We start from the raw sequence: 26,908 nt of genomic DNA, 5'->3' as shown, positions 1-26,908 counted from the left end.
GAAGGCCAGTCCTTTGGCAGGGAAAGGACACGGGTCCCCAGCAAACCTGGCCCATGCCTTAACATCAAAATCCCTCTGTTCTGCTAAGATTTCAGCTTCACATTTTCCATAGGTTTTCCAAGGAAAGGCACATCTGTTAGTGAGCTGTGAGATAGATTGGTTATACAGTCTTGAAGAGAAGAGTACACAGCAGAAAGTCTCCTTCAGCTGCGATGGTAATTACAGACTAGCATGGACACTCAAGCATCTTTTGTTCTGAACACAAAATGTGAAGTTAGCTGAGCCAGCAGGAACAGCTGATGTTGCAAAGCAGGTACCTGCATGAGCTGTCTGGCCTCACTGCTTGGCAGTGCCATCACACCTTTATGGCACACTGTCAGGGTATGACAAATCATAGAGTGAAGGATCAACTACTCATCAGGAATTCAAAAAGAGCCTCACACACCTCTAAGTCTCATGCACTAGTAGATAGAAAAATCTCCCCTTTTTATCATATTTTTTATGTGCTTGGATAAAGATAATAGTGTCTCAGCTGGTGCAAGGCAGACTCTCTCACCAGGACAACAGCAAGTTTTGGAGACAGCTGCTAGCGGTATTTCCTTACTCCTTTAACCTATCCTTCAAAACAGAGCTAACCATAGTTTATCCTACAGCTAATTTCATATGGTCATTTTAAGAATCTGAGATTAATCTGAGATTGTCACTGTAAGCACATCTAGCAAATACAGGGGCCTTTGCTTTGTGCTGCACAGCAGATCCAACACACCCTTGTGTCTATAAAATACTTTTTAAAAGATGATACAGTGAGAAGAGGTTAGTCTTTTCTAAAACCACCCTTTATTAAAAAAACATAAACATTTGTAAATATATAAAATTATAAAGTATCAAGTCCTTTTTGCTTCCCAGTACAGTGGAATTCAGAAGTGGCAGGTAAATTTGGCATTAATCTGTTTGGTGTGTTAGTTCCAGGGCTGCAGAACTGATCAGCTAGTTTTGCAAAAGACAGCTATCTCATTCTTCTGACAGGTTTAAGCAATCTTGTTTCACTTTAGTTATGGTCTTCTCTCCTGCTCCTTTTGACAAACATCAGTGCTTCCTAGTGAGAGCACAGCTGGAGCTGTAGGAACAAGCAAGCTCCCTAAAAGGATGCAAACGTGTTTTACAAAGGGAGAGCCTTCCAGTTGCTAATGGGGAAGAGAATTCAGGCACTGAGAGAGCTCCTTTGTACAGTGTTCCTCGGGCACAGTGTGTTCTTGGCATTGGGTTTGTCTTCTAGCTGGACTGGAGGAACTTAGTAACAGGTTCAATTTGCGTCAAGGTCCCTTAAACAAGAGGTACTCAGATTCCCTTGAAATACATTTGACATGAAGCATCACAAAATCTCAACTATCTATTTATATTTTTTTTTACCACGTAAGTGTTATATAGTAAGAATTTCTCAGGTAGTACACCTAGACCTCAACTCAAAGCAGGACATTACACTGCTGTGGAAGTCCTGTAAAATTAAAAATCCAGTTGTAACCATTTTAATTGTCAGTGTAACTGGACTCCAAATGGGATCTTTTGTGTCACTTCCCACCTCATCTAACACTAAAGAACAGATGTCAGTTGCAGAGAGAACAGGCATCTTTTAATGTTATTTCTTACTTGGTCTCCTCCCTAAAGTCCCTGTCACCTGCAGAAACTTATGACAAGTCCCTGCACTAAAGTGTCACCTTTGCCAGTTCTTCTGCCAGCTTCCACCATGCCAGGCACAACAGTGTCATTCCCCAAGGAGTGATATGCTTTATAGGAGAGCATCACATTAGTCTAATACTAAACCAGCAAGTTTGTCTTCTTGTGGAGAACTTAAACCACTGAAATTGCAGGAGAGCTGAAGAAACAGAATCCCAAGTAAAACAAGCTAATCCTGAATGTCTCAGCATTTACCAGGGGAGCAGAAGGGTGAGAAATGGTGCTGTATTTAACTTCTGCTGCTTACTGATATTTTCTTTTATAGGCAGCACTACAGCAAGGCTCTTCTTTTCTCGTAGAAGACAAAGTGACTCATTGTAACAGACTTCCATTACAGATCACATACTTATATATCCCCGCTGGAATGGAAGAATGCTCTAGCTTCTACTGCCCTTTAGCTAAAAGGCACAATTAGCTCCAAAATGAGTGGAAGACTTTTTATGCTGTACCACAGTCCTTAGATAGAAGTTTTCCACTGGGTTTGTGGTAGGCACAGCTTCTATCTTTCTGAAACCTTCACCCTTGATCCACATACATGAAAATTTAAAAATGGCTAAAATATGATGCTGCCCTCCACTGTGGCATTTCTTTAGGTTGAATCAAGTCAGCTAAAAATTTTAGTTGCAAGCACAGTTGTCCATTGCCACTTTGACCTTTCTGGCAGGACAGTCTTTCTTAACAGCCCAGATCCCCAGATAAACACAAGACTGAGAGATGCACAGCAAAGGTGCTATTTGCTCTAGTCCTTACTTATTGTGCAACATGACACAGATATCCCAGTGTACCAGCTCAGGACTGGTCCATGCCCATTGGTCTGAGTCCTGGCCCTTGGCATCCCCTTTTGGCCTGTTTAGGATTCAGGAACATGTGCTGTCACTGCATCTTCTGCCTTGACCATATCAGCACCGATTGCCTCAGCATGAAGCCGCTTGTAGTCAGTGTGGAAGAAGATGACGTAGAAACAAGCCATACCACTGCAGAGGCCAGCCAGCACCAGTACCGGAGCTGTGAGAGAGATACACTTTTAGGCAGTGAATCCAAAACTCCTCATGAGTGCAGAAATGCATAGGTCAACTCCCCAAAATGACACATTCTGTCTGACCTCCTGCCAAGGGATACCCCTGAGGACAGGGTGCAGACCACAGTGGGACATTACCAATTTGATAACAGACAAATCTTGCTCTACCTGACACTGGCATAGGAAGAGTATTAAGGTAAAATGTGGAAGGCTTCCAGAACACTGTGTCCTGCATGACCCCCCAGGTTGGCGGTCTTACATCAGAGCACACATTGTACTTGTAAGAGTGTGCATCCCTCTGTAAGTGTACACATTTGTGTCTTGGGGATTAGTGAAAACCATTACAAAAAAGATTGAATCAAATCAAATCACTTGAGCTCCACAAGGGAACAGGTCCTCACAGGTAGTGCTTCTTGTAATATCATCTGAGAGCAACATGTAGAAAAGTACAATTAACATGAACTTTAATTTATGACAAATTTCTGTTAAAAGAATCTTTTCTGAAGGGAAAGAAAAAGTATATCTAAAAGACAAAGCATCCTTAAAGGGAAAAACCCTAGAAGCAGCTCTGGTCCATGTGCAGTGGTGAGAGCACTGGACATGGAAGGAAGAGTTCATGATGACAAATGTTCTCTGGGTGGTGCCACACGTGACATCGAAACACGAGAAGTTTCGACTGTTTCCTGGGTGAAGTCTGTGGTGCAAGAGGGACTCCTCTCTTCTCGAGGAATTGAGAATTGATTATCTAAAGGGAGGTGATGGACTGAGAGCGAGTGATCTAAAGGGTGGTAACGGAATTAGGAAATTTGGTGGGGGGAGGAGGAGTAAATTTGGAAGGTTTTCATCCTGTGTTCTGTGTGTTTTTCCTTGTAGTTTTAGGTTAATAAAGTTTTATTTCTTTCAATCTTAGGTTGGAGCCTGCTCTGCTCTGTCTCTGATCACATCTCACAGTAGATACCAGGAAAAGAGGTATTCTCATGGAAGCACTGGCATTGCGCCAGGCTCAAACCATGACAAAGCTTTAATCCCTTAAAGCTAGTAGACCTTATTCTGGGGAAGTTTCTGCTCAGCCAAGCAGGACATGTTTAATAGGTGATGATCAGCCTTTGCTTATGGTGTCCCCAGGTGTCAGTATTACACAAACATGAACCAGGTGAGAGATCAAGACTAGGGTTTAGCCTGCATTTAAAACACTTATGTGCTCCTGCTGATCTCAGTTGCTGACCAGCTAGAAAAGGAAGGGAAATCTGGAGTAAGTGAGAACAAAGCTATAAGAGTATGTTACAAATACAGGCAGCTGTGTGTGCAGAATAAAGGGATGCAGCTTTCAGTCAAAGCATTTGTAACCTTGGCCTCCAATATGAAAACCAGCCTTGGTTGTGCTACATGGACAGTGTCTTCCCCTCAGAACAGCTGCTTTCTAGTTTTATGAAACTCAAGTCTCTGCAGGGTGACTGCAAGAGAAATTTTAACCCAGAGCTAGCAGTGGCAAGGAGTGCACCATCTGATTCAGAAAGGGGGTTAGAAGATATTCTACAACTGGAAACAGACTGGCAAGGTTCCTCACACTGAGACCTGGAGGAAAGTGGGGAGTACATGGGGTGCAACCGAGTGTCCAGCATCATTTCCTAAGGACATACTTACTTGTCCAGTCCAGGGCTCCATCCTGGTCAAGGGCACAGGTGGAAAATGGATCCTCAGAAACACGGACAGTGAGAGCTTGTAGAAGAATCATTAAAATCACACCCTCAATCTGGCTGTGGGGAGAAGCCAACATGCTGTTATGTTACCTGCCTGAGGTACCAGTGCTGCAGACAGGACCACCTTCCTCAGCTGGAAGAGAATGATGCCTCTTTCTGCAGCATGGTCCTTCTAGCAGAGAAAGCTACTGCTGGATTCCTCTGGCCCAGGCATTTGGTTAACTGCTTCTGTCCCACAGGGTGTCCAGGTCAACTCCAGACACAGGGCCAGTGTGGCAGATCACTACATACTCCCTCTGAACGAGAGCAGGTGTTGAACTACACTTATCAAAAACCTGAGGCATATTCACTGGGCAGAGACTTGGAAACACTTCTCACTGCAGGACTGAGGATACAAAAAAGGCTGTGGCTTCAGCCTCCTCCTCATTCACAGCTGGCTGGCAGCAGTCATTAAGTCCACAACCAGTAAGAGACAACAGCCTTCAAAGGCAGTGTCTGATGCCCCTCACTGGCATCAGTTCACTGGTGTCACTGCTTAGAGCTCCAGCAAGTCATTCCTGCTGAAGTCCAGAGCCAGCCCAAGGCAGGTAAATTGGTAACTGGGAGGACAGTCACTGTCCCTCAACAGAGCACCGGGAGCTGACTCGTCCCTGTACTGTTGTGGGAATGGGTGCCTCTATTGGGCATGCAGCCCCCATCTACTTCAAAGGCAGGTGGTGTTGGGCATGGTTAAATCATGCTTTGTGCCAACCAAGGGAGACCTTCATCTTCCTTACTGTTTTCTTGCACCTCTTTCACATAGTCCTCCCTTTTTTAAAACATTTAGCTCTTCGACTCTATGGCTCAGCCAGCCAGCTCCCCTTGCCAGGGCCATGTGCACAGACACCAGAAAGACATTCAGCAGGACGGCAAGCACTGATGTCTGTATCTGCACCCACACCCCTGTGTGTGTGAGTGTTGGAACCCAAGCTCATGTGTCAATTGGATTTAATCTGCCTGCTTACCTTGCAACAAAAATCAGGCCTGTAGATGTGCCCTCTCCTACGGGGTAGGAGCACTCCACAGCCAGCTCCATGGCAATGGGGTAGATGGCAAAACCAAAGAAACCGAAGAGCGAACTGGTGATGGCCAACGTGATGGCCTGATGTCTGAACCGAGAAGCCTGCAGGCAAAAAAAAAACAATACCAAAGTCTCAATGTCAGCACTGTTGTGTAGAAAGTCTCTGAACCTTTAGCCTGCAGGAAGTCTCAGGGGTTTTCTCACCAGTATATTCCCTACCTTTTCCTGAAATCAAGTTTTTACTTTCAGCTCTCTAGAGTCAACAGAAGGCCGCAAAAAGGAGAGCTGTCTGTTGAACTGAAGTAAGGAGAGGATCAGCAGAATTATCTGAAAAGCACTGGTGTGGCTGTACTACAGTAACTTCACTGGTCAGTGATTTACCAGTAGTATGTTCAATATCTCTCTAGGGCCAAGTGAAACCCACACTTTGTCCCAAAGCAAAATAACATTTTGGAAATTATGTTTGCATTAGGCTACTTGTGATAATTCTGGGTTGCTGCAGCTCAATGATAGGGAAAATCAGTCAGAGACACATTTGTAACACTAGGATTTTAACACCAAAAGACCCAAACAAAAAAGCAAACAAAGAAACATCTGAAATATTTACAAAACCTGGAGATAGTTTAGTGCCTAGAACAGCCTTGTCCCTAACTCTGGAGGAAAGAGCATGACCTTGTTCAGCCAATGCTATTAAAGACAAAGTACTTTGCAGGCATGCTGCTGATACCTCCTTCCTTGACCATGTAATAAATTCCCACAGAGGAAGACAAGGTGTCTGTCCTGGGATGGCAGCAAACCTGGCCTAGCTAAACTGGTTCAGTCAAGGAAAATTCTATGTGTCTGGAATCTGAGTTCAAAGCACAAAGGGATCAAACAGATTTGAATGGGTGATTTTTGTTCTACCACTTTGAGCTATCAGTTCATCTGTATGGGATGAAGGTGAGGAGGAAATGACAGAAGGAATAGGTTTGCTTGTTGCTCCTAACATAGCCTCTTACCAATTTGGTGCTTCACCTGAGTCCAGACAAGCTGGATTGTATTCAGATCATCCTCAAATGCCAGAATACGGAAAATGCAAGGTGTGCTTTAGACACCTTGTCCTACATTGAGAAAAGCATTAGATTTGTCTGTCTTTCCCAAATGGAGCTACCATCTCTGGGGCCTTGGCCCCAAGGAAGGTGTGATCACCCTCTAGTTAAAGTATGGACTTTTTATCACACAAGAGAAATGCACAGGATAAGACTGCTGGGAAAGCAGAAACCTGCACCATTCTGGATCCTCTGTGGTGTTGTGATCAGATTCCTGCTGTGTGATGGCTCCCACTAGCAATGGCTATGCTTGAGTGCAGCACTTGTAACTTGGCCCCAGGGGTGTAAAGTTTCCAGGTTGAGCATTCCTCTCCTGGCTGAATTCAAGTGTTCTCTTCTTCTGTCTCTCTTGTCCCCCTCAAGGAACTACTCCAGAACTAGAATATAACTAGGCCCTTTCCACTAATGTTGTAACCCTAACACTCACCACTGTTAAAGGCAGGAGTTAGAAAAACATGACATTCTTGTTGATTTTTGTGATATAAATACTTAGCAATTCCCTTTCTTTTTTGTTTATTTTTTTGGGGCTTTTTTTGGTCTTTTTCTTTTTTGTTTTGTTTGAAAGAATGGTCTCAGGAGTCAGTAAGCAAACATGGTGATCCAGTATGGAGAAATAAAATTATGCCTATTTATCTTTATCCCAATTCAGTCTGTCTCAGGCTCCACAGTGACTGTCAAATCCTAAGTAAAGGGTTTTTCTTTAAACCAAGAAATTCCTAGCCCAGAGATAATCCCAAAGCATAACACAGGGCTTAATAAACACTATGACATCAAATGACCTTGGTTTAGGTTGATGATTAATCAGATAGCAAGAGAGATAAGCCCATGGGAATGGCAAAATGCAAGGGAGGACTCACCACTGCAAACATGATGCTGGCAAGTGCACTCAGACAAAAGCTGATCTTGGTGGACTCTATGAACTTCCTTGTCCGGTCGACATACATGCCTAGCAGGAAAGCACCCAACAAACCACAGACTGTGAACAGTGCACCATTCAGGCCAGCAAAATCCTGGAGGGCAGAAGAACAAGTAATGAGAAACTAGAGCAGTTAGGAAAGAGGTTTTAATGTCGCTGACCCATCTGCCAGCTACCAGTGGTTCACTTACTGAGGTAGGAAAAGCTTCCTTGCCCATTGCCGTAGCTGAGGCCTTCAGAAGGTTCTGAGTAGCAAATGACAGAGTCCAGGTGCTTTTACAAGTGTGTGGGGACAGCAGGGTGACAGCACTCCCAAAGGATGACAAGTCTCTATACACCTGTCAAGGGAGGCTGGATGCAGAGCCGTAGCAGGTCCCTGGCACTAAATATTCCAGACTGGAGCCACTGGGCTCTTCCAGGGGCAGTCAGGTGCTTTGTCCACACTGGTGGCAACAGGCCCAACTGCCTTGGTACCTGCTGATGTCTCTAATTACCCTCCTGTCCCTTTTCTTACCAGGGACCTGCACTGGCACACCCAAAGCATGTTAGAGGAGACACCAGCTGTGTCAAAGCCTAATTAGAGAGGCAGTGAGAAGTGGCTAGGATAGGGTACATGCTCTGTTGCCTGCAGTGATTGCCCTTTACTTGTAGCACTTCTTCAGCTCCATAAGAATTCACACAGACAGCAATCCTGAAAGCAGAGAAGCTTTTAACAAACTTGGAAAAACATTTTTGGGACCCTCAGGGGCACTGGAAGGAAAGGGTATGTGGAATAGCTTCTCTGAGCTAAAGGGCCAGCACAAGCCAGTCACACAGAGACAAAATCAGGATGCACAGAAAGCAAGGATGCAAAGTTTAAGAGGTTTCCAGTTAAAAGCCAATGGAGTGTGCAAAATATGACCTGGCTATGGAGCCCTGAGCCAGATATCAGTTCTGGAAGCTGAAGAGGGGGTGGACAGAGACCAAACATGTTAATGTGCATATGTAACAGCTGGAGAGGTGTTTTGAAAGGATTCCCATGGCAATACAAACACCAGGACTGAAGTGCAGCCTGCTGAGAGGAAACACCTGAACTTGGGGGGGACTTCCTAATAAGAAGGAGGGAGAGAGCAGCACGAACCAGCTGTGCACATACTGTGCTGAATTGTAAAAGCAGCACCTGCTGATGTCATGAGAAGGATGAAGAAACAGCTGTCACAGTACCACTGTCCTCTACTGCCCTGGCTTCATGTAAATCTGTGCAAAGAGCAAAAGGTGTTTGCAACATCTGGTCTTCAGCTTCAGTCTAGGGCCTGCCTGGGCCCCATGCTACTATGGAGTAGGTGACAGAAGGCTGCATAGAGAGCAGTGCTCTGGAGTGGTTTAGAAAAATCAGAATTTTCTTTTTCCTAAAAAATTTTTTGTTTGCAAGTGGGAGCTTGGCCATGGGCAGTAATGAAAATGCAGGTCATCTATTATACTAAGAGCCTGACTGTGTTCTAGATTAATCTGCTGCTTAATCTATATTAGATAACATGAGTGAATAAGATATGAGACTGCAGCATATTCAATTGTCTTCATTTTGCTGAGTCCTTTATGAGGAATATCAATCTGATTGTATCATAGACAATGTGGACAATAGAGAGAAAAGAAAGAAGACTCACATTTGAATACCCCTTTTCACAAAGGATCTGTTCTAGCAGAGCTGAAAAGCAGGTGAACATTCCAATTCCTCCTCCAAAACACACTGCCAGGATGATGTATGGCTTGTTTCTCAGGAGCTAAGAAAATAAATTAATGTAAATAATTAAGGAGGAGCAAAAAGGCCTGTCTGTGACAGCAGGCTTAGGGTCAGTGGCTCTGACTCGTCAGTTGAAATTGCTGTCAAGGTAACCCCATGATCACTGACAAACATTGGGGACCACATTAGGGAGGAAGGAACTCTACAGCGCTCAAATTCTTCTTTTGCTTTGCCAAGTACTATCCTAACTGTTACCACTTCTGTTGAGAAGATTCAGGTTGTGTGCTCCTCTTGGATGAGCCCAAGTCTGCTTGTTTGAGCTATCAGAATGGCTGCCAGCCCACAGTTGAATGGTCAGATAGCACCTCTTGCAGCTTTGCTGTGAGCAGCTTCCACTCCCTGAGGAAGGAAGGAACACTGTTCTCCTTCAAGGGGCTTCCATGGCAGGTTCGGAGGAGTGGCATATAGAGTCTGTTTTGTAAGCAGATTGTTCAGCATATCCCCACCTTGCAGGGCTGCATCCCTCACTCCAGCATGGCAGTCCCTAGGCTGCAACACTTACCATTTTGAGCCCTGTGAAGAATGGCTGTGAGTTGGAGTTGGTGGCACTGGCTGATGGAGGCGTTGGCGGGACCTTCTCGTGAATCCCCAGAGTTGCTAGAGCACAGGCTGTTACTGCTGGGACAGCATAAATACCCAGCTATGCAACAGAAGGACAAGACAAGTTACCAGTCTTTCCAGCTCCACCACCTCCAAACAAATAAATCAGCTGGACCCAAATCAGCCCAGCTGACTGATTAAAGCAGTTCTCATTTACCATCAATGGAATGTGCTTTCCTTCAGGAACTAGTGCAGGGGACAACAAGTTTGCTATAAGAATTCCCAAGGGATTGGCTGGAAGGAAATAGAAGAGAAACATTTTTTCATGCGAGCACTCAGAAGCGTGTATCCACCCCTACTGTCTGCCAGCATCACAGCTGCAGTGTGCAGCACTGTAATGAACAAGGACAAAACAAGGCGCATATATAAGGAGAACCAGGAGGGGACCATTTGGAGAAGCTGACTGTGTGGTCTTACTGTTGCCACATCTGTTGTCTCACCCTCATGAAATTGATTCTATAAAACCATCTCCCTTCAACTCCTAACCCCTCTAAACTGTTTTTCCACTATGGGCTATGATGTCCTCACTCTCACAAGGCTGCCTCAGCAAATGTCAAGCTGAAGGGACAAAATTAAAGTGGACGAATCCATGTCATCTGTCCTGTTGTTACACAGCAGGAGTTACAGAGGTGTTTTTCTTTCTGTATTCCCCTATGCCATTAGGCATGTATACATTGTGTAGAGGATTCCTCAGCTCAAGGGAGAACAGCCACAACTCTCTTAGCCTCTCCTACCATGATAGATGCTCCTTTCCCTTAATTGTCTTAGTGGCTTCTTAACTGCACTTACACTAATACTTACTATACATGTCCTCCTTATGTACAGGAATCTACAACCAGACACAGTTCTTCAGATGTGGACAGGCAACCTCCCTCAAGCTGCTGGCAATGCCCTTTACGAGGGTCACCAGGATGCCATTACTTTTCTTTATCAAAAGGCCATGAACAAAAGTGACACTAAGTCATTCCTGTGACCTTTCAAGCCTTTATACTTCCTTTGCAAAGGCCAGGCAGGTATACAAGTTGATCTCTGCTACCAAGTACAAAAATTACATGGCAGCAGAGAATCTTGCAGATTTTGGTCAGGAGGAGGCAGATGCATTACTGTAGGGCTGGAGCTGAGCAGTGTGTGAAGCAGCACTCCTGGGACTCAGCTAGGGAACATCCAAAATTGCAGGCAACATTTTTTTAATGTTAAGGCAACATTCTGCAAATAGTCAAACAAGTAAAGCTGCTTTTCTACTAGCGTGCAGAGATGGGGTTAAGAAAGCCAAAGCCTGGTGAGTCTGGTGAAGGGCAATGAGAAAGATACCCTTAAGAACTTTTGAAGCAAAAGGAAAGAGAAATGTGGGCCTGTTGCTGGATGGGGCAGGAGACTCAGTGATTAAGGACACAGAAAACATCAATGCATTCTGTGCCTTCTTCACCTCTTCTGTGATTGGTAAGACCGACCTTCAGCCCTGGGATCAGAGGTAAAGTTTGAAGCAATAAAGATTTACCCTCAGTGGAGAAAGACTAGGTTGGAGAACATTAAGTAAGCCAGACACATGAATCCATGGGACTGTTAGGACGCATCAGTGCTGAAGCAACAGATTGTTTCCATTGCAAGGCCATTTTTTGTTACCTTTAAAAGGCCACAGCAATTCCAAGAGGCTTCTGAGAACTGGAAGAGAGCAAATGTCACTCCCATCTTCAAAAAGAACAAGAAGGAGAATCCAGGGAACTTCAGGCTTTTCAGTTATACTTTGTTCCCTGGGAAGATCACGGAATAATCAATCCTTGCCACCATTTCCAAGCACATGAGGGATGACAAGGTGAAAAGTTAAAATGCTTAACTAACCTGGTAGCTTTTATACAGTGAAATGACTCCTGGATGGATGAGGAAAGAGCAATTGACACTGTCTCCATAACAACCTTGCAGACAAGCAGTTGAAGTACTGTCTAGACAAGTGAGCAGTGAGATGAACTGAAATCCAGCCGAATGGCTGGGCCCAGAGGATTGTCATCACTGACAAGAAGACAAGCTGGAGGCCCATCATCAGTGATGCACCAAGGGGTTGGTACTGGGGCCATACAGCTTACCTGGATGACAGGACAGAATGCACCCACAGCTAATTTGCAGGTGATGTGACAATGGGAGGAGTGACTTGCAGAAGAGATGGCCATACTGCCACTCAGAGGCACTGCAATAGACTGGAGAAACAGGCACAGGGGAACCTTGTGAAGTTTGACTAAAGGAAATATAATATGCTGCACCTCGGGAAGAATAACAACTCATTCACCAGTACCCCCTGAGACTCACCAACTGGAAAGCAACTCTGCAGAGAAGGACCAGAGGAGAAGTGGGCGGGAGTCCTGGTGCACACCAACTTGACCATAAGCCAGCAAAACAGCCTTCTGATAAAGAAAGCCACCACAATGCTGAGCTCAGCATTAGGCAGTGCTGCCAGAGGGAGCTGGTCTTTACCCTTTACTCAGCACTAGCAAGTTCATATCTGGAGAATTGTGAGCAGTCCTCAGGTTCCCAGTGTGAGAGAAACATGAATTTACTGGTCCAGAAAAAAGATGATTAAAGGACTGGCACTTCTGTCATGTGAGGAGCCACTAAAAGAGGTGGGACTGATCAGCCTGGAGAAGCTGCTGGAAAGCATTTTTGCAGAGAAGGACATAGGGTCCTGGTGGATTGCAAGTTGACTATAAGCCAGCAATGAATCCTTGCAGAAAGGTATCCAACAGCATGCTGAGCTGCATCAAGAAGAGCAGGTGGAAGATCATGATCCTCCTCCTCTGCTAAGCCCTGGTGAGAAACATACAGAGTGCCAAGTCCAGGGCTGGGTTCCTTGATACAGGGTACCAAGTTAGTGGAGCAAGTCCAGTCAAGGGCCAAAGACATGACTAAAGGTCTGAAACACCTCTCATACCTAAGGAGGCTGGGACAGCTGGAACTGGTTAGCCTGGAGAAAAGAACATTGATCAGCAATTATAAAGATGGAACCAGACTTTTCTCAATGGTTTACAAAGCGTAGCACAGGAAACTCTACCTGAATATAAACTTCTTTACTGTTCAGAGAAATAGCAGATTTGTCTTTACAAATGAGCTGTGGGTCTGGCTGGTGGATAAAACTAGCACTGGGAGATAAAAGAAGCAATGGGAAGGATTCCACTGATTGATGAATGGAAAAAGATATTTGCTTTTACAAATAAACTTTAGGTTTGCTGATAAATGAAATTAGACATTGGAAGATGAAAGAAACAATGGGGAAGAAAAACCCCTAAATTCCATATCAATTTAAAATTAAAAGGGAGGATTATACATTAGAGGGAAACCCTTGGTATCAGGCCTACTGGAGAGTCTGTACCTCTCAAGTACCTCAGCCAATGGAGAAAGAGATAAGGGAAATCTGGTCAGAAAATTAGGATAAAAAGGAGGCTGTGTCCTCCAAAAATTTGAGAGATCCCAGGCAGATGCCCCATGGCCTCTCCCTTTATTCGAATAAAGCCAAAAAGGACTGCTCTGTCTCCTTTTTGGACATAAAGCTCTGGTGTTTGTGGATTAATTTTCCTAACAGTGTGCTAGATGTTCAGCACTGAAACAAGATGCTCTGATAAGCTGCTACACCTCCATCCATGGAGATAATCAATACCTGACTCAACATAAACCTGGGCAGCCTGGTCTAGACAACTCTGGTTGAGCAGGGCGTTGGACAAGATGATCCCAAGAGGTGACTTCCACCCCTGTCTGTTCTATAATGATTCTGAGGCATCATCAATAATCCTTTAGCACACAGCTGTAGCATTTCTACTCTGTGCTTGGGAAAGTACTAGCTTATGACGCCAGTGAAATATTACCTGCTCCTAAGTACATGAAAACAATTAAACAGCAGTTTCCAAGGAGATGGATTACATCTTCTCTGTTGGGGTAAAATGCAACTGGGCATTGTAGGGGACTGCCTGTAAACTAGTCAGATGTTTCCATAAACTATCAACATGCTGAAGCAGTTCCAGAAAGCGTAGATGAGGGCTGGAAAGGTATAGGTGAGCATTGGGCTAAATTTGAAAGGACTGAGACCACTTGAGTAATTACATGGTTTCAGTTGCCTTCTTTTTCTGGGAAGAGCTATAACATGGCCTAGATTATGAATTGAAAGGAGGCCACTGAGTTAATCAACTATACAATATGGTCGATGGGTCCTGGTGGACTAGTCGGCAGTACTCGGCAGTAGGGCTGTGTGTTTTGTGGTCAGTGATCCTGATGCAGTGGAACTCTTCAGGGTGAAGAAAATTATATATCAACAGACTTCAGCAAATGAAGACTCCTATGAATGAAGCAGAGGTCACTTCACTGGACTCAGACAACTCTTTCTCCTTCTGACACAGGAGAATTTCTTGTGATCTTCACAGGGGATGAGTTCTTGGCCCTGCACTGCTTCTCTCTAAGTAAGTCTCTACAAGTGACGGGTAGAACAAACACTTGAGCTGAGTCATTAATCATTATGACAGCTGAGTCATAGTAATTTCAGCTGCTCAGCAGGATCCTGGGTGCAAGGTTCATATTTATCACAAAAGCCCACGGAAGCCTACCCAAAGGCATTAACAGCAGGAGGCTGTAGAGCCAGTTTCTGTATGCAGCACTGATACTGACAGTACCGGAATGCTGAGTCCTGCTCAGCATTAATTACACAGGAAGTGGGCACTGATAAATTGGAGCAAGATGACACAAAATGCTCACATCAGCAACAGGAAGAATGGAGACAAGTGTGAAGAAGCAAAGGGAAATTTGGCTGGGTGGAAGCCATTCAGTCTTTCAAGACAAAGTGGAGAAGAGCTGATAACTACCTGATAGACAGGTGCAACAAGACTGAATACACTGAGCATAAAGAGCATTGAGATGTTGACTTTTACCATGAATTAATCAACCACTGGATTAAAAGACTGGGGCTGCGGTAGATGCTCCTTCCAGACAGTACTTGAATTTTCTTGAAATTAAGTCCTGATATTGTACAACAGACATTATGGACGTAATCAGGCATTATTAATGGAAGCCTTCTCTAGAGCAACATGCAGGTGTTGCAGCAGACAACAGTCACAGCCCATTCAGCCTGCACTCTGACATCCCAACATGCCAGACACAGAACAGCTTCAGGTCTTGGGGTTCCACTCTTCCTTGCTCTTCAGGTTTGTTCTTTGTCATAGTTAGATTCATTTGGTTCTGTAAAGATTGAGGATGCTGTGTGAACAAAATGCTCTTTAACTTCTCTGGCTGCTCTCCCACTTAAAAGAGCCCTTTGTTTTGCAGGCTGCAGTCCTTCCGAGCAGTGAAGCACTGAGTGCCCAGTGGTTCTTGGTAATGCTTGTAGTGTGCCACACTGACAACAGAGGTCCTTCTCCAGCAGCGAAGGTGAAGGTCTGTCTCAGCACTGGAAAACCACGTGAGTCATCATACCCACGCTATTCTAGGAAAAGCAGTGCAAAAATAATTTATTCATTCTGACATCATAGATCCATTCTTGCTAAACAGCAGGGCCCATGCTCTAGTCCAGTAGCAGCATTAGAAAAGCTGCGTAGGGGTGCTCTTCTTTCCCCATGCCTAACCCTTCCTTACAGCTTCAAGGCAATGGGGAGGGAAGGCAGCTGCTGGCTGTTTTGAGGGAAGGATAGATGGGGCTGCCACACACATGGAGGTATCATGGGACTTCACAGATGGAGCCAGTGAACCAGCCCAGTTTCTAGAGCACCTCTCAAGTCCATGGAGAAAAGAGGAAGAGATTTCTTTGGCTGCTGGGTAAAGTGTCTCATGAAGGGAGGAAACAGGTCTATCACGTGCAGTATCCTGTCTCTAGCTGTGCCCACAGGAACCAAGAGAGGAATGTGATTAGAGCAAGCTTATCTGCTTATCCAGTTTCCCAGATTCCAGGCACTTAGCAAGGCAGGTGTGTTTTCTGCATGGATAGTCCTGCCATTCAGCATCCCAAACATGTTCGTGCAGACAGACAAGTATATTTTGTTTGTGTGTGCATACAAACCAATTAGGAATACGTGCTCAGCCTTTCTGCTGGATGAACTGGTGGGCAAAATTAACACAGCAGCCTCACCTCACCTCTATCCAGTTACAGAACTTGGCAACTGTGACCATTGGCACAACAATGCAATTTAAGACACCCTCCTAAGAAACTGCAAAATTAAGGCCGCTAAAGACTTAGTAACATTAAGGGCTGTTGTTAAACTATGTGATATTTAGGCAAAGATGACAACCTGGTCCTGGAAGAGAGGAAGAAGGTTAGGAGTCTGGGTGGTGAGCCCTGCACCTGGATGTGGCTGATTTCCATTTCTTGTTCGTCTGTGTTGTTGCACATGGCTACAAGACTTTTGGGTGAAGCCATATTTGCAAGGGCAAATGGCTGAAGTACAAAGGACTTCCTCTGCCTGCTGCCTCTGAAAGGCAAACAAATTGCTAGCGAGTTCTGTGAGGCAGCAATGTTACTTTGCAGCTATCACTTACACATTGATGCAATCATATTTGCTGTCGCTCTCTGGTGGTCTGGGAACCATAGTGCTGCCAGCTTTGTTGGTGAAAAGATGATAAGAGGTTGTGCTAATGCAGAGAAGCATTGTCCAACAAACAGGTACCAGTAACTCTGGGAACCCAAGCTCAGGAACTTCAGAACGCTGAACATCCGGGTGATGCTACCAACCATGTTCAGCCATGCACTCAGGACCACCTGCAGTGAGCAGAAACAAACAGGGTTGGCATGCTGATACCTGAAGGGCAGAGCTTAATACAACAGATTAGCATAAGCAAGGTCTAAAATGCACTACAGAAGACACTGGGTGTTAGTAATCACTGCCTGCAGACCATCCCCACCCTCTGGGCCACTGCAAGATTCTCCTGATCCTACCCACCTCCTAAGGGAGTGTCTTGGGGTGATAGGGAGCAAGGTGGCTGTCTAAGCCCCATACAGGAACCACATTGATGAGAAACCTGAAGTTCACTAATTACACCTTGTTATCAAGTTTGCACCATCACCCATATTTTGCTGTGACAATACAAAGATAATGGCAATGAATCATCCAGCTTATGGATCCTGCAAATCTTCTTCTAATCTATCAGCATGCTAGTGTTACACTGCTGTATTCCACAACACAATTCTGGGATTGTGTACAGATCAGATCGCAAGCTGGCTTAGCAGAGGCCAAGCTCTAACCTGACAGGGGTCTCTTGCTTGCACTCTGTCCTGCTATTCCTTAAACTGGCCCAGACAACAAAATTGTGGTGCTAAGACTTTTCCACAGCAAATCTGACCCAATTACAGAAAGCTCTTCACAGAGTCAGCTCACATATCTGTCCCTTAGTTGGCTAACACAATGAAAACTGAAGCTGGAAAAGGCAAGCATGCAACTTGATTCTGACTTTTCCCACTGCTCTCTCCACCATCGCCACAGAAGTGATGTTCCTGAATTAAGACAGCGCTTTCAATGTGCTAATTCTCTGCAGCATTTGGCGAGACTCCTAGTCAAAGCACGTACATTGCTGCTTTGTGCTTCTACTGCTACCTCTAGGTGAAACTTTCTCAGGGAAGCAGAACACTTCAACTCACAGCACAGCGGAGCCCCACGCTGTCAAGGACCCATGTTGCCACCAGACCAAATGGGATTGAGATGAGGAGGTACACCATAGAGAGCCAGTTGACTGTCTCCAGGGAAATGTGGAAGTAAGCAGCTGTCTTATCAGCCACAGGAGCAAACGTCAGCCAGAGCTGCCGAACAAAGACCAAAAATGGGTAAGCATGAACACCCCCAACAGAACAGTAATTCAGCATCCCCTCAAACTGAGTTGTGAGGAGGCTCGCTGTCCTAGTCTCTCCTTGAAATTGTGATGTTAAAGCTGGTAATAAAAGCTCAAACCTTCGGTGTCTGCAGTTACTTGGCCCAGACCATCCCATACATTTCACTGCTTCATCCCCAATCCCCTAGTCCTGATGCTGGAGGCTGGCAAAAGTACAAGTCAGTACCTTTTCCTGTTCCTGTGTTGAACAGGTTTGCTCTGATGCACTTACTTACCTGATGGAAACCACATGGACTCATTCTGTGTTAGCATAAACAAAAGAGAATCTGCCACCTCCTCTCTGCAGCTAAGATCCCCTTAAACTTGGACTGGTATTTTCAGTTCCGTGGCCTTGTAAGAACAACTTTACTATGTGTCAGGCAAAAGATACATTATTCCCTGCCTTCCTAGACACACTCAGCAGATATTAAATTACCTAGAGATTGGATTATGTAATGTATTAGAACACATAACGGGGAGGTACACATAAAAGAGGTACTTCAACAACTATCCACATTTTTCTTTCAGTGCCATATCCAAACACAGCTCCCTAAACTTTGTTTCAGACACAGATTTCATGGGACCTGTCTGCTTCGGGTTTCTTATGTGAATGACAAGAAATGCTTGATCCTAAAATCAGGTTCTGAGATCACATCCACAAGAAAGAAAATGGGGCACTACAAGTTAGAGGATGTTCCTGTAGATTCTTCGCCAAGATGCATCCCGGTGCTTTTCAGAAAGACTGGTCTAACCAGTCAAATGGTCTAACCATTCAATAATGTTGATTACAGGCTACCTCACTGTTAGAAGATGATCTTGCTGCTGCTGGATACTCAAGAAATGTGAGCAAAAACTTCAGTTATAGCTTTCTACAAAAGAACTACAGCCACAGTCACTTTCCAGGTACTCCCCTCTGTCATCACAAGCTTCCTCTTCACAGCCCGCATCCTGCACCCAGCATCAGATGTGGTGTTTATGTGCAACTGAAAAAGGTGCGGATAATCTCAGAGGAAGGCGTACTCCTACAAACTGCTTCTTTTTTTTTCCAGTGTTCCTGGGGTTTTTTTCTTACATGATAGGGACCATAAAAACTATCACATTAGACAGAAGCAGAGAGGAGATGGGCTTTTCTTGCCCCTAGAGTCACCGTGTGATAATAGCAACATGCAAATGATTCTTTAGGTTGGCTTTTCACCTAGCAGGGATGCAATGAGTAAATGGTAGTAACAGAGAAGTTTTGAATACATTCTCAGCAGCCTAGCAAGAACTCCTAGCATCAGCCCTTTCTTCTTTTCTGAAAGGAGGTGCCATGCTGTACCTCCTGTAATCAGTTCAAAGATCACATCAGCATGCTGGGCTCAGACACACCTATGTGACATCATTTAAAGGTCTGGTAGGAGATGGATTTGGTGTTTACTCAGCTTCTACAGCCTGGTGAAGGAAGATGCTAGGTGCTGAAGGAAACTGTACTGTTAGACAACAAGGAGATGAATCCAGGTCACTTTCCAGACTACCATCAGACTGGGATGGGAGTTTAATTGTTTAATGCCAATGTAACTGTTTAGATGTTACAATCATGACTAAGGCATGAGCACTAGTTTGCTTATGGGATGCTAAACTGCTGCTAAACAAATCCCAGCTGTGTATTTCCTACAATAGCACTTCTGGGTTCCTCAACGCCTTCTATGCAGGGGTGGTGGCGATGAAACACTCCACCAGGAAACACTTAAAGAGATGATACATTTTGTAAGCCAGCTTCAGGTACATTTTCACCCCTCTTGCTCCTCTACACAACATGCTCAACCATCCATTACATCATTAGGAAAGTGATGCCACAAGCCAAAGCACAGCATTTTCTGTTCAGTGACTGTATGCATCTAGGTGATCTGGGACCAAGCACTGGCACAATTCCATTAGATCTAGTAAAACTATTTCATGCAGAAAACCAAACATAGGGGCTGCACCATATTCCTATCCTGAGCAAGAGCTCCAGTCCTAGCAAATCCATGTGAGAGCATGGAGGGTGGAAAGTTGCAGCTTGTTCAAGAATGAATTTGTCCCTCAAAATAGGAAGTGGGTCTGGAGAGAAAAAGTATGTTTCATTGTTTACCATGTGCTGCTTTAACACAGAAATTCAGAACTGGGCAATGGAGCTCAAGATGCAACTGTAGTCAAAGAGGCCACCAAATGCCCCTGCAACAAAGAAGTGGCATTGTGGAGTTTTGCCTACACGGGAAATACACAGTCAGTATTCCACCTTCTGCTTTTGGTTTTCCCAATTATGGTAACTTCACCCACAGCAGTAAATAAGCTCTTCTTCTGGAAGCTAGAGCCCTTTTCCAACATGCTTTTCTGAACCTTTGCATTGCCAAGGCTGGCACCTACAGAGGGGCTGCCTGGAGGTAAGCCCTCTCGGGTAGAACAGGTAAAGGAGATGCAGCTCTCTCTTGATGAGGTCAAAGTCCTGTGAGTGCCAAGGATGCAGAATAGAGACAGAGACAGATTCTGCCCTCCGCCACTCCCCAAGGGCCATTTTCTTCACTCATCTTTGGCACACCAAAACCACAGAATCACAGAATGACAGAATATTCTGAGTTGGAAGGGTGCCACAAGTATCATCAAGTTCAAGTCTTAACAGAATGGCCTGTATCAAAGCTCACCACTGTCGATCACGGTGACAGATGCAAGCGTAGAGACAATGTGTGGGTTATAGGATGTCAGACCCCAGAAGCTTGTTGCTTCTGGGACAGATAAAGAAACAGAGAGATACCTCTTGCAGGGTTGTTCAGTCCTTGCAATTTCCAGTCCCTGCACAAGCTTCACTTCGTGGAAATACACTCCTGTGGTCCGGTCGAGCTGCACGCAGCTCCACTGCCTGAGAGGCCACACAAAACCAGAGCCTCAGTGTGAGTTGCAGAAGGCATCAAGATGAGCCCTTGCTATGCACTGCATGGCTTCATCTGTGCTCACATGTGCTTTTCCAAATGCAGCTCAATAGATGCCACAAGATCAATTCCTGAATGTGATGCTGAGAAGCAATTTTCACTCACCTACCATATCTTATATCCCTTCAAAGCCCTGCCAGTGCAACAAATAATGAAAACCTTTTCGCAAACTTTGACAAAATTCTCAATTTGGCACAAGTTACAGCAGATGATGATGAAAGCCAACAGCAGTTCGCTTCCTGGACCATTGCAAGTGGTCTTTCAACCAAAAGATTTACATAGAAGCCCATGCAGAGCCACTAAATCACAGGGACTCTTACCTTTGCAAGCCAAAAAGCCACAATGAGTTTGTGAGCTCAATCCCCTGACACTTGTCAAAACTCACTTCCCCAATCTCTCACAGATTTTGCATTAGTTGTTTTCAAATGACGGCTCCTCCTGTAGTATAATCCAGTATCACTCGTTATTTCACTGATGTTTTAGATCACAGTATTTGCTCCTTCAGCATTTGGTATGGAGTTTTCTCTCCTTTCAGATGTGCATCTAGCAGGATGTTGGAACAGCCAGCGTAATAATAGACGCTGTTTCTTCTCCAAAGGCAGGAATCTTAGTTCCTACACTCCTCTTCTGAGCTCAAGCCTTAGAAGCACCTTCATCTCACTGTGGTTTCTAGGTTTAAAGATAGCAAAAGCTCCAGAGCATGTTAGTCTGGTCTGGAAGACATACCTCAGCATACACTCTTCACTATAAAAACTTGTGCTCAGCAGATGAGGAAGAGGACAGAAGGGCCCGTGATGATCCACGAGCCTGTTCCAGCTGACACAGGAGTGCAGCTGTAACTCCCACTGCCCACAGCCGTCTCATGGGGAGCCATGCCCCAACACTAGAAGAAAAGGACAGAAATGTTTTCCACCCACAGTCGACTCATATCCTCAGTTAGAGGAGGGCCTCTCCACACCTTCTTTAACAATGAAGCTTGCACCCAGGCCAGGGCATTGACACTCAAACTATCTGACTAATACTCATGTTGGGAATGGGTCTGACTCCACTTTCAGCTCTATTGCCCTCTGCTTTAATCTTCTTCTAGCTGACATTTTAATTCTCCTGCACCTATCAGAGACTGCTTGGTCCCTTCTCCATTAACTGAGATTTAATTTTCATTAAAGGTGGCTGAAAGGAAGGTTGGAAAAGGACTTTTCACAAGGCATATAGTGGTAGAACTACAGGGAATGGCCTTAAATTAAGGAAGGGTAGATTTAGATTGGATATTAGGAAATTTACTTTAAGGTTGGTGAGGCAGTGGAACAGGTTGCACAGAGAAGTTATGGACTCTCCATGCCTGCAGGTGTTCAAAGTCAGGTTGGATGAACAACTTTGTCTAGTGGAAGGTGTCTCTGCTCATGGCAGATGAATGGAACTAGGTGATCTTTGATGTCCCTTCTAACCTACACCATTCTATGATGCTATGATCATGACCTTATGACAACTGCAGACCTGCATGGGCATTCCTGTAATCAAAACAGGTTACAGCTGTTCTCATCCTGATTCCATTTTTAAGTTTTTATGTTGGCCTTTCAGGTATCCTTGTAAACCCTTAGCTGATAGGTAAGGGTTTACAGGTGTCCCACTCTTTTCCTCCCAGAATCAGCCCAACTCCTTTTGTTTTCCTCCTCACTCATTCCCCTTATAACTCCATCTTCTCCTGGTTCAGTTCTTCCACCCTACTGCCTTCACTGTTCCCACTCACACACAGACTCTCCAGGATCAATTTCACCTGCAGGATCTGGTTTCCCTCCACGCATTCCAAGGGAGCCCAGTGCTTGTCCTTCCTCCCATTTCTGCAGGGGGTAGGCTGTGAGACTCCAGTTCTCTGTCTGCAAGGTAGTGGCTGAAGGCAGGACTCCACACAGGCTCTCACTTTGGTAAGAAACAGCTGTGAGCTGTCGTGTGCCGAAAACAGCATACATGACAGAGGCAAGATTTTTGGATCTCAAAGTGCAGCAATGATATATTGATGCATCACACATATAACCAGGTACAACCTTGCCAGAAGCAGTGCCAAACATGTTCTTCACAAAAGGCAAGCTGGTAATCAGTGCCTACTTTCCCTATGAACAAATCAAGATTCTAAAAGTGGAAAGCAAAGTATTTGCAGAAAGGCAAGCATGTGCAATCAGGCAGGGTGGGAATCAGACCACTTTGCCATGTCAGTGGTGGTATCAGCTAGCAAAGGTTGCTATATGAAGTGCTTTTCATTGTCTAGCATACTGTATGGCTGACTATAGAAATAGACTGTAAAAATGCCCCTGCAGTACCTTCTATGTACAGTTTTAAAAGGAGCAGCCAAGGGGGTTGTCTTGCACAAAATGGGAATTTCTGCTTCATAACAGGCACCAGCACAGCTCACCAGCACAGCTCACCACACAGGCTTTGCCTACAGCAATTCTGCCAACTCCAGCATGCTTTCTTTCATGCACCCAAAGACAGCTTTCAAGGTGATGTAAGAGGTCTTTCTATGACAGGGATGCCTTCTTCTCTCCTGAAACTGGATGATGAATCCCTTACACCAGAGTCCTCATCTTCAAGGTTAAAAGGGCCACACAGTTTGGAAGCAAACAGCCCCTGTGCTCAGCTGAAAGCACCAATGCTTAGCATGTTAGAACAGAAGTGTGATCTTCAGAAAATGCCAGATCCTTGCCAAGATGTCCTTTTTAGTCTCTACAGCTCTCAAGAGAAGTAGCAGGAAAAAAGAGCATCAGCTGTGTGTGCATGCGTATCTACAGGGGCACTGCTGGAGCAGACAGGTGTGGGTGAGGAGCATGTGCACCCTGCCCTTGAGCATGCCAAGCTCCACTTGTGCAGCTCACTTTCCTCTCCCAAGTACACTGAGTGGTGGTGTAAGTCCTCCACTTAAGTGAGTCAGGAGCCACTTGGCCAAGTGTGAGTTAGCGCCAACCCTCTGCTCCCCTGCTCCTGCCCAGCTTGCTGGGGAACACAGAACTGGGCAGCAAATACTCTTGGTTTCATTCTTCTGTCGTCTTCTGTGTCCCCAGTACTAAAGCAAGAGAAAGTCCCTCCTGTGAAGCACAAAGTTCCCACCTGTTCAGCTTCACAGGAAGGAGAAAAAAGGAAGGAGCTATGTGCTACAGCAGCTGCAAGCACAGCATGAACGCTCTTGAACATTAAGCTTTTAGATGAAAAAAAATCATGCTCAAAACCACAGTGTAAGTTTGGCAAAACAAATCTGGGGAGAAACCACAGGCAGAGTTATGTCAGCCTCCCATCAGCAGTGCTGCAAGAGATCATCTAAGCTTAGCTGTGGTCACAACATCCTTTCTGCACACAACTTTAGGCATCAAGTATACCATGCTGATGTCTGCTTACAGCCTTCCTAAGATAAGGCAGGAGTTTCTTACACTATATTGTCAGCTAGAAATTCCCAGAATAGCCCTATTTAGGAAATGACAACAAATTCCTGCTAAGGTAGTACCCATTTTGTACAGCAGGGAGAGACAGAGGCTTTAAAACTCAGGTCAGTAATAGAAGCATAAGTAAAGGGCTATATTTATTGTTGGTGTAAAAGCCTCTATATCATATTAACTCCACTCTGCTCCAGTTAACGAAAGGATTTCACAAGATGAAATGAAGCAGGAGGATATAGGGAAGAGTGCCTCTTTCATCACCACATGGTCTGCTCTGGCTTTGCTCAGTCACACTCTAAACCAGACTAAGAAATATTCCCTTCTCAGCCTGCGCTTGCTGCATGACCAAATGTGCTGTCCTGCAGTTAAGTTGCTTCTACCTTGTCATCTTGACACTGAAAGTCTCCCCCACTCAGTACTGTCTCCTGATTGCCGCTGCTAGTGGCACCAAAGGCCACTAAATAGAAAAGTGCATGTCTATGGACAAGAGTGAGGAATACAAGGCTTCATTCTGGAAGCTTGATCCAGCAAATGTGGTCCAAGTCAGACAATTCAAAAGTCATGTGTCCTTACTACATGCATTTGCACATAGCCTGACACAGATGTACTTTGAAGAAACTGCTGCATGCAACATCTGCAGGGGAATTGAGGACACAACTTGCAGGGCAATTTTGCACATCATAGAACTGGTTAATTAAGCTTTTCATCTGTAACTTTTAAATAGCAACCAACCACTTTGATTTCATGGACTTTCAACTACTAGGTGCATTTTAATGTGATTTTTATCAGGAATGTTTAGAAGAAACTTTAGCATCAGGAATGTTTGCTTACAACTTTATATGTTAGCATAGTTGCCATTCCAGACCCTTGCAATGGCTTAGAAACAGTAATTCCACTCTAGAAAATTTATTAGGCACTCAGTTTTGAGGTTGTAAAGTAGTAATTTCATACCATGGAAAAATAATAGTACGGGCAGTCAGGAAGTTGTCAACATACAAAGGAGACAGAACAGGTCAATCTTCCAGGGCAACAAAGTTTTCAGCAACACACTGAGGACGCAGTAATACTTGCAGATATACTGAAAATATCTTTTTAAGAAACCCTTCAGTTTCACCTTTAAGATTTCAGCAAAGTCAAAATCTGGCAAGACATCCTGAAAAAGGCTTGGTACAGTTTCCTTCACAAATGCTGTCACCATCCATTTCTAGCCAGGTGGGTTTATTTCTTGTCACATAATGTTCTTCTGCTGTGCCAATTTAACTGCAAGCTAGCAGTGGGGCTTTTCCGCAGTACACTGTTTTATGCTCTTAAAGGATATACTGATTTTCCATTGAGAAGGTGCATTCATTTTTTTTTCCCCCATACACAGCCAAATTCTCACTATGTTTTTCCATTTCTCTACTCCAGCACTCTTGCATCATGGAATACCTAATCGTCCTTCAAAGCATTTAAATGTTTGCAGGTAGCAGCGCCTGATCTTGTCTGCCAGACAGCCTGCATTCACAGCATGGTAATCCTCAAGAACATGAATAATTCTACATCAGTCTGATAATTATCAACAATGTTCTCAATGACTTGATGAGCAAAGATCCAGGCTTCTTTTTCATACTAAGCCTTGATAAGAGGAAACTTTAGGGGTTTATCTCTGTAACTACTGAATTTAAATCTGTTCAACAGGTGGGGTATGATCTGACATCCAATTTTTTCAAGTCTCTCAGAACAAGGCAGAGTAGGCAAAAAGAAGTTCATACAACCATCTGTTTAGTGCATAATCACTCCTATAGTGTTCTGTATATGCAACACACCCTGAAAGGAAGCTTGCTTCTTTTCCTGAGCAGATAAATCTGCTGTCACAGGCAAGCAATGCGGCAGAGTTAACTCCTGCTCCTCTCCCACGGCATTTCAACACTGCTCTGCTATTCTTAGGCTAGAAACATGTGACCCTCAGAGACGATGAATACTTTCTCTGTCTCCCCATGGCATATGAAGCGCATTCGGCAGCAACTTTTGCCGTGCTCCAGGACACATTTCGCTTCATCCCAGTCTGACTTGACGCTGCGGTACTTCCTGCTGTGCTCGTGGAGATCCCACACACCCTCCCGCCCCATCCTGCCCTTCCCCCGTCACCACCCCTCGGTGCCCCGGATCCCACCGGGCAGAAAGGAAAGCGTGAAGGCCTAGGTCATACCCAGAACGACAAAGTTCAAAAGTAAAACCCGGTTATTCCGCCCATAAGGCACGGCCAGGCTGACGCTTCTCCGAACTGTGCGCGTACAACCGATTCCGGTGCCCCAAGGATGAGGGGGCTGGATGTGAAACGGGGCACTGGGACAGAACCCTGAGGATTGCCTGGCTGCTTCTAGGAAGAAACAGGAGGTGCTTTTGGCTCTGGCGAGCCATGTCAGCCCGTTTTCCCTCCGCAGCAGCAGCAGCAGCCGCAGCAACAGCAGCAGCAGCCAGATCTGCTGCACAGCGAGGCGGCAGGGAAGGGCTGCGTGCCCTGCCTGCTCTGCGCCTCCGCCTGCTGCTCGCGCACCCGGGGCTGCCGGCGGCCGCCCCCTTCCCCACCACCCCGGAGGAGCGTCCCAGCCTCAGGCCGGCTGCGGGGTGCGGCTGTCCGCGCCGGGAGAGGCGGCCGCACTCACCATGGCATTGGAGCAGTTCAGCAGACACACGACGGCCAGCAGGAACCACCGCCGCCGGTACGTCTTGAAGCGGACCGGCGGCCCCAGGCTGCGCTCCCCCAGCAGGCTGGCCGCCTCGTCGCCCTCCATCGCGGCTCGGCGCGGCGCGCTCGGCTGGGCTCGGCTCGGCTCGGCTCGGC

At 45.4% G+C, this 26,908-nt stretch overlaps 1 protein-coding gene across 2 annotated transcripts; it reads right to left on the bottom strand.

Annotated features, from left to right (window-relative positions):
- Positions 1-814: 814 nt before the first annotated feature.
- On the bottom strand, positions 815-26,908 carry SLC49A3 (solute carrier family 49 member 3). Of its 2 annotated transcripts, XM_059873497.1 has the most exons (10): positions 26,730-26,908; positions 17,491-17,649; positions 16,395-16,614; positions 10,054-10,130; positions 9,799-9,936; positions 9,160-9,276; positions 7,458-7,610; positions 5,457-5,614; positions 4,397-4,509; positions 815-2,739 (listed from the first exon to the last, which is right to left on the bottom strand). In XM_059873497.1, exons 1-10 carry the CDS (start codon positions 26,856-26,858, stop codon positions 2,585-2,587), a joined length of 1,419 nt encoding a protein of 472 aa, XP_059729480.1. In that variant the 5' UTR covers positions 26,859-26,908; the 3' UTR covers positions 815-2,584. The 2 variants fall into 2 exon arrangements, with proteins under 2 accessions (XP_059729480.1, XP_059729481.1); XM_059873498.1 differs by lacking the exon at positions 17,491-17,649.

The sequence above is a fragment of the Haemorhous mexicanus genome, chromosome Z (assembly GCF_027477595.1).
Source record: "Haemorhous mexicanus isolate bHaeMex1 chromosome Z, bHaeMex1.pri, whole genome shotgun sequence".
In the NCBI taxonomy this organism is placed as follows: domain Eukaryota; kingdom Metazoa; phylum Chordata; class Aves; order Passeriformes; family Fringillidae; genus Haemorhous; species Haemorhous mexicanus.
Note: the sequence above shows the minus strand (reverse complement) of the source record. Positions and strands in the feature narration are given on the sequence as shown.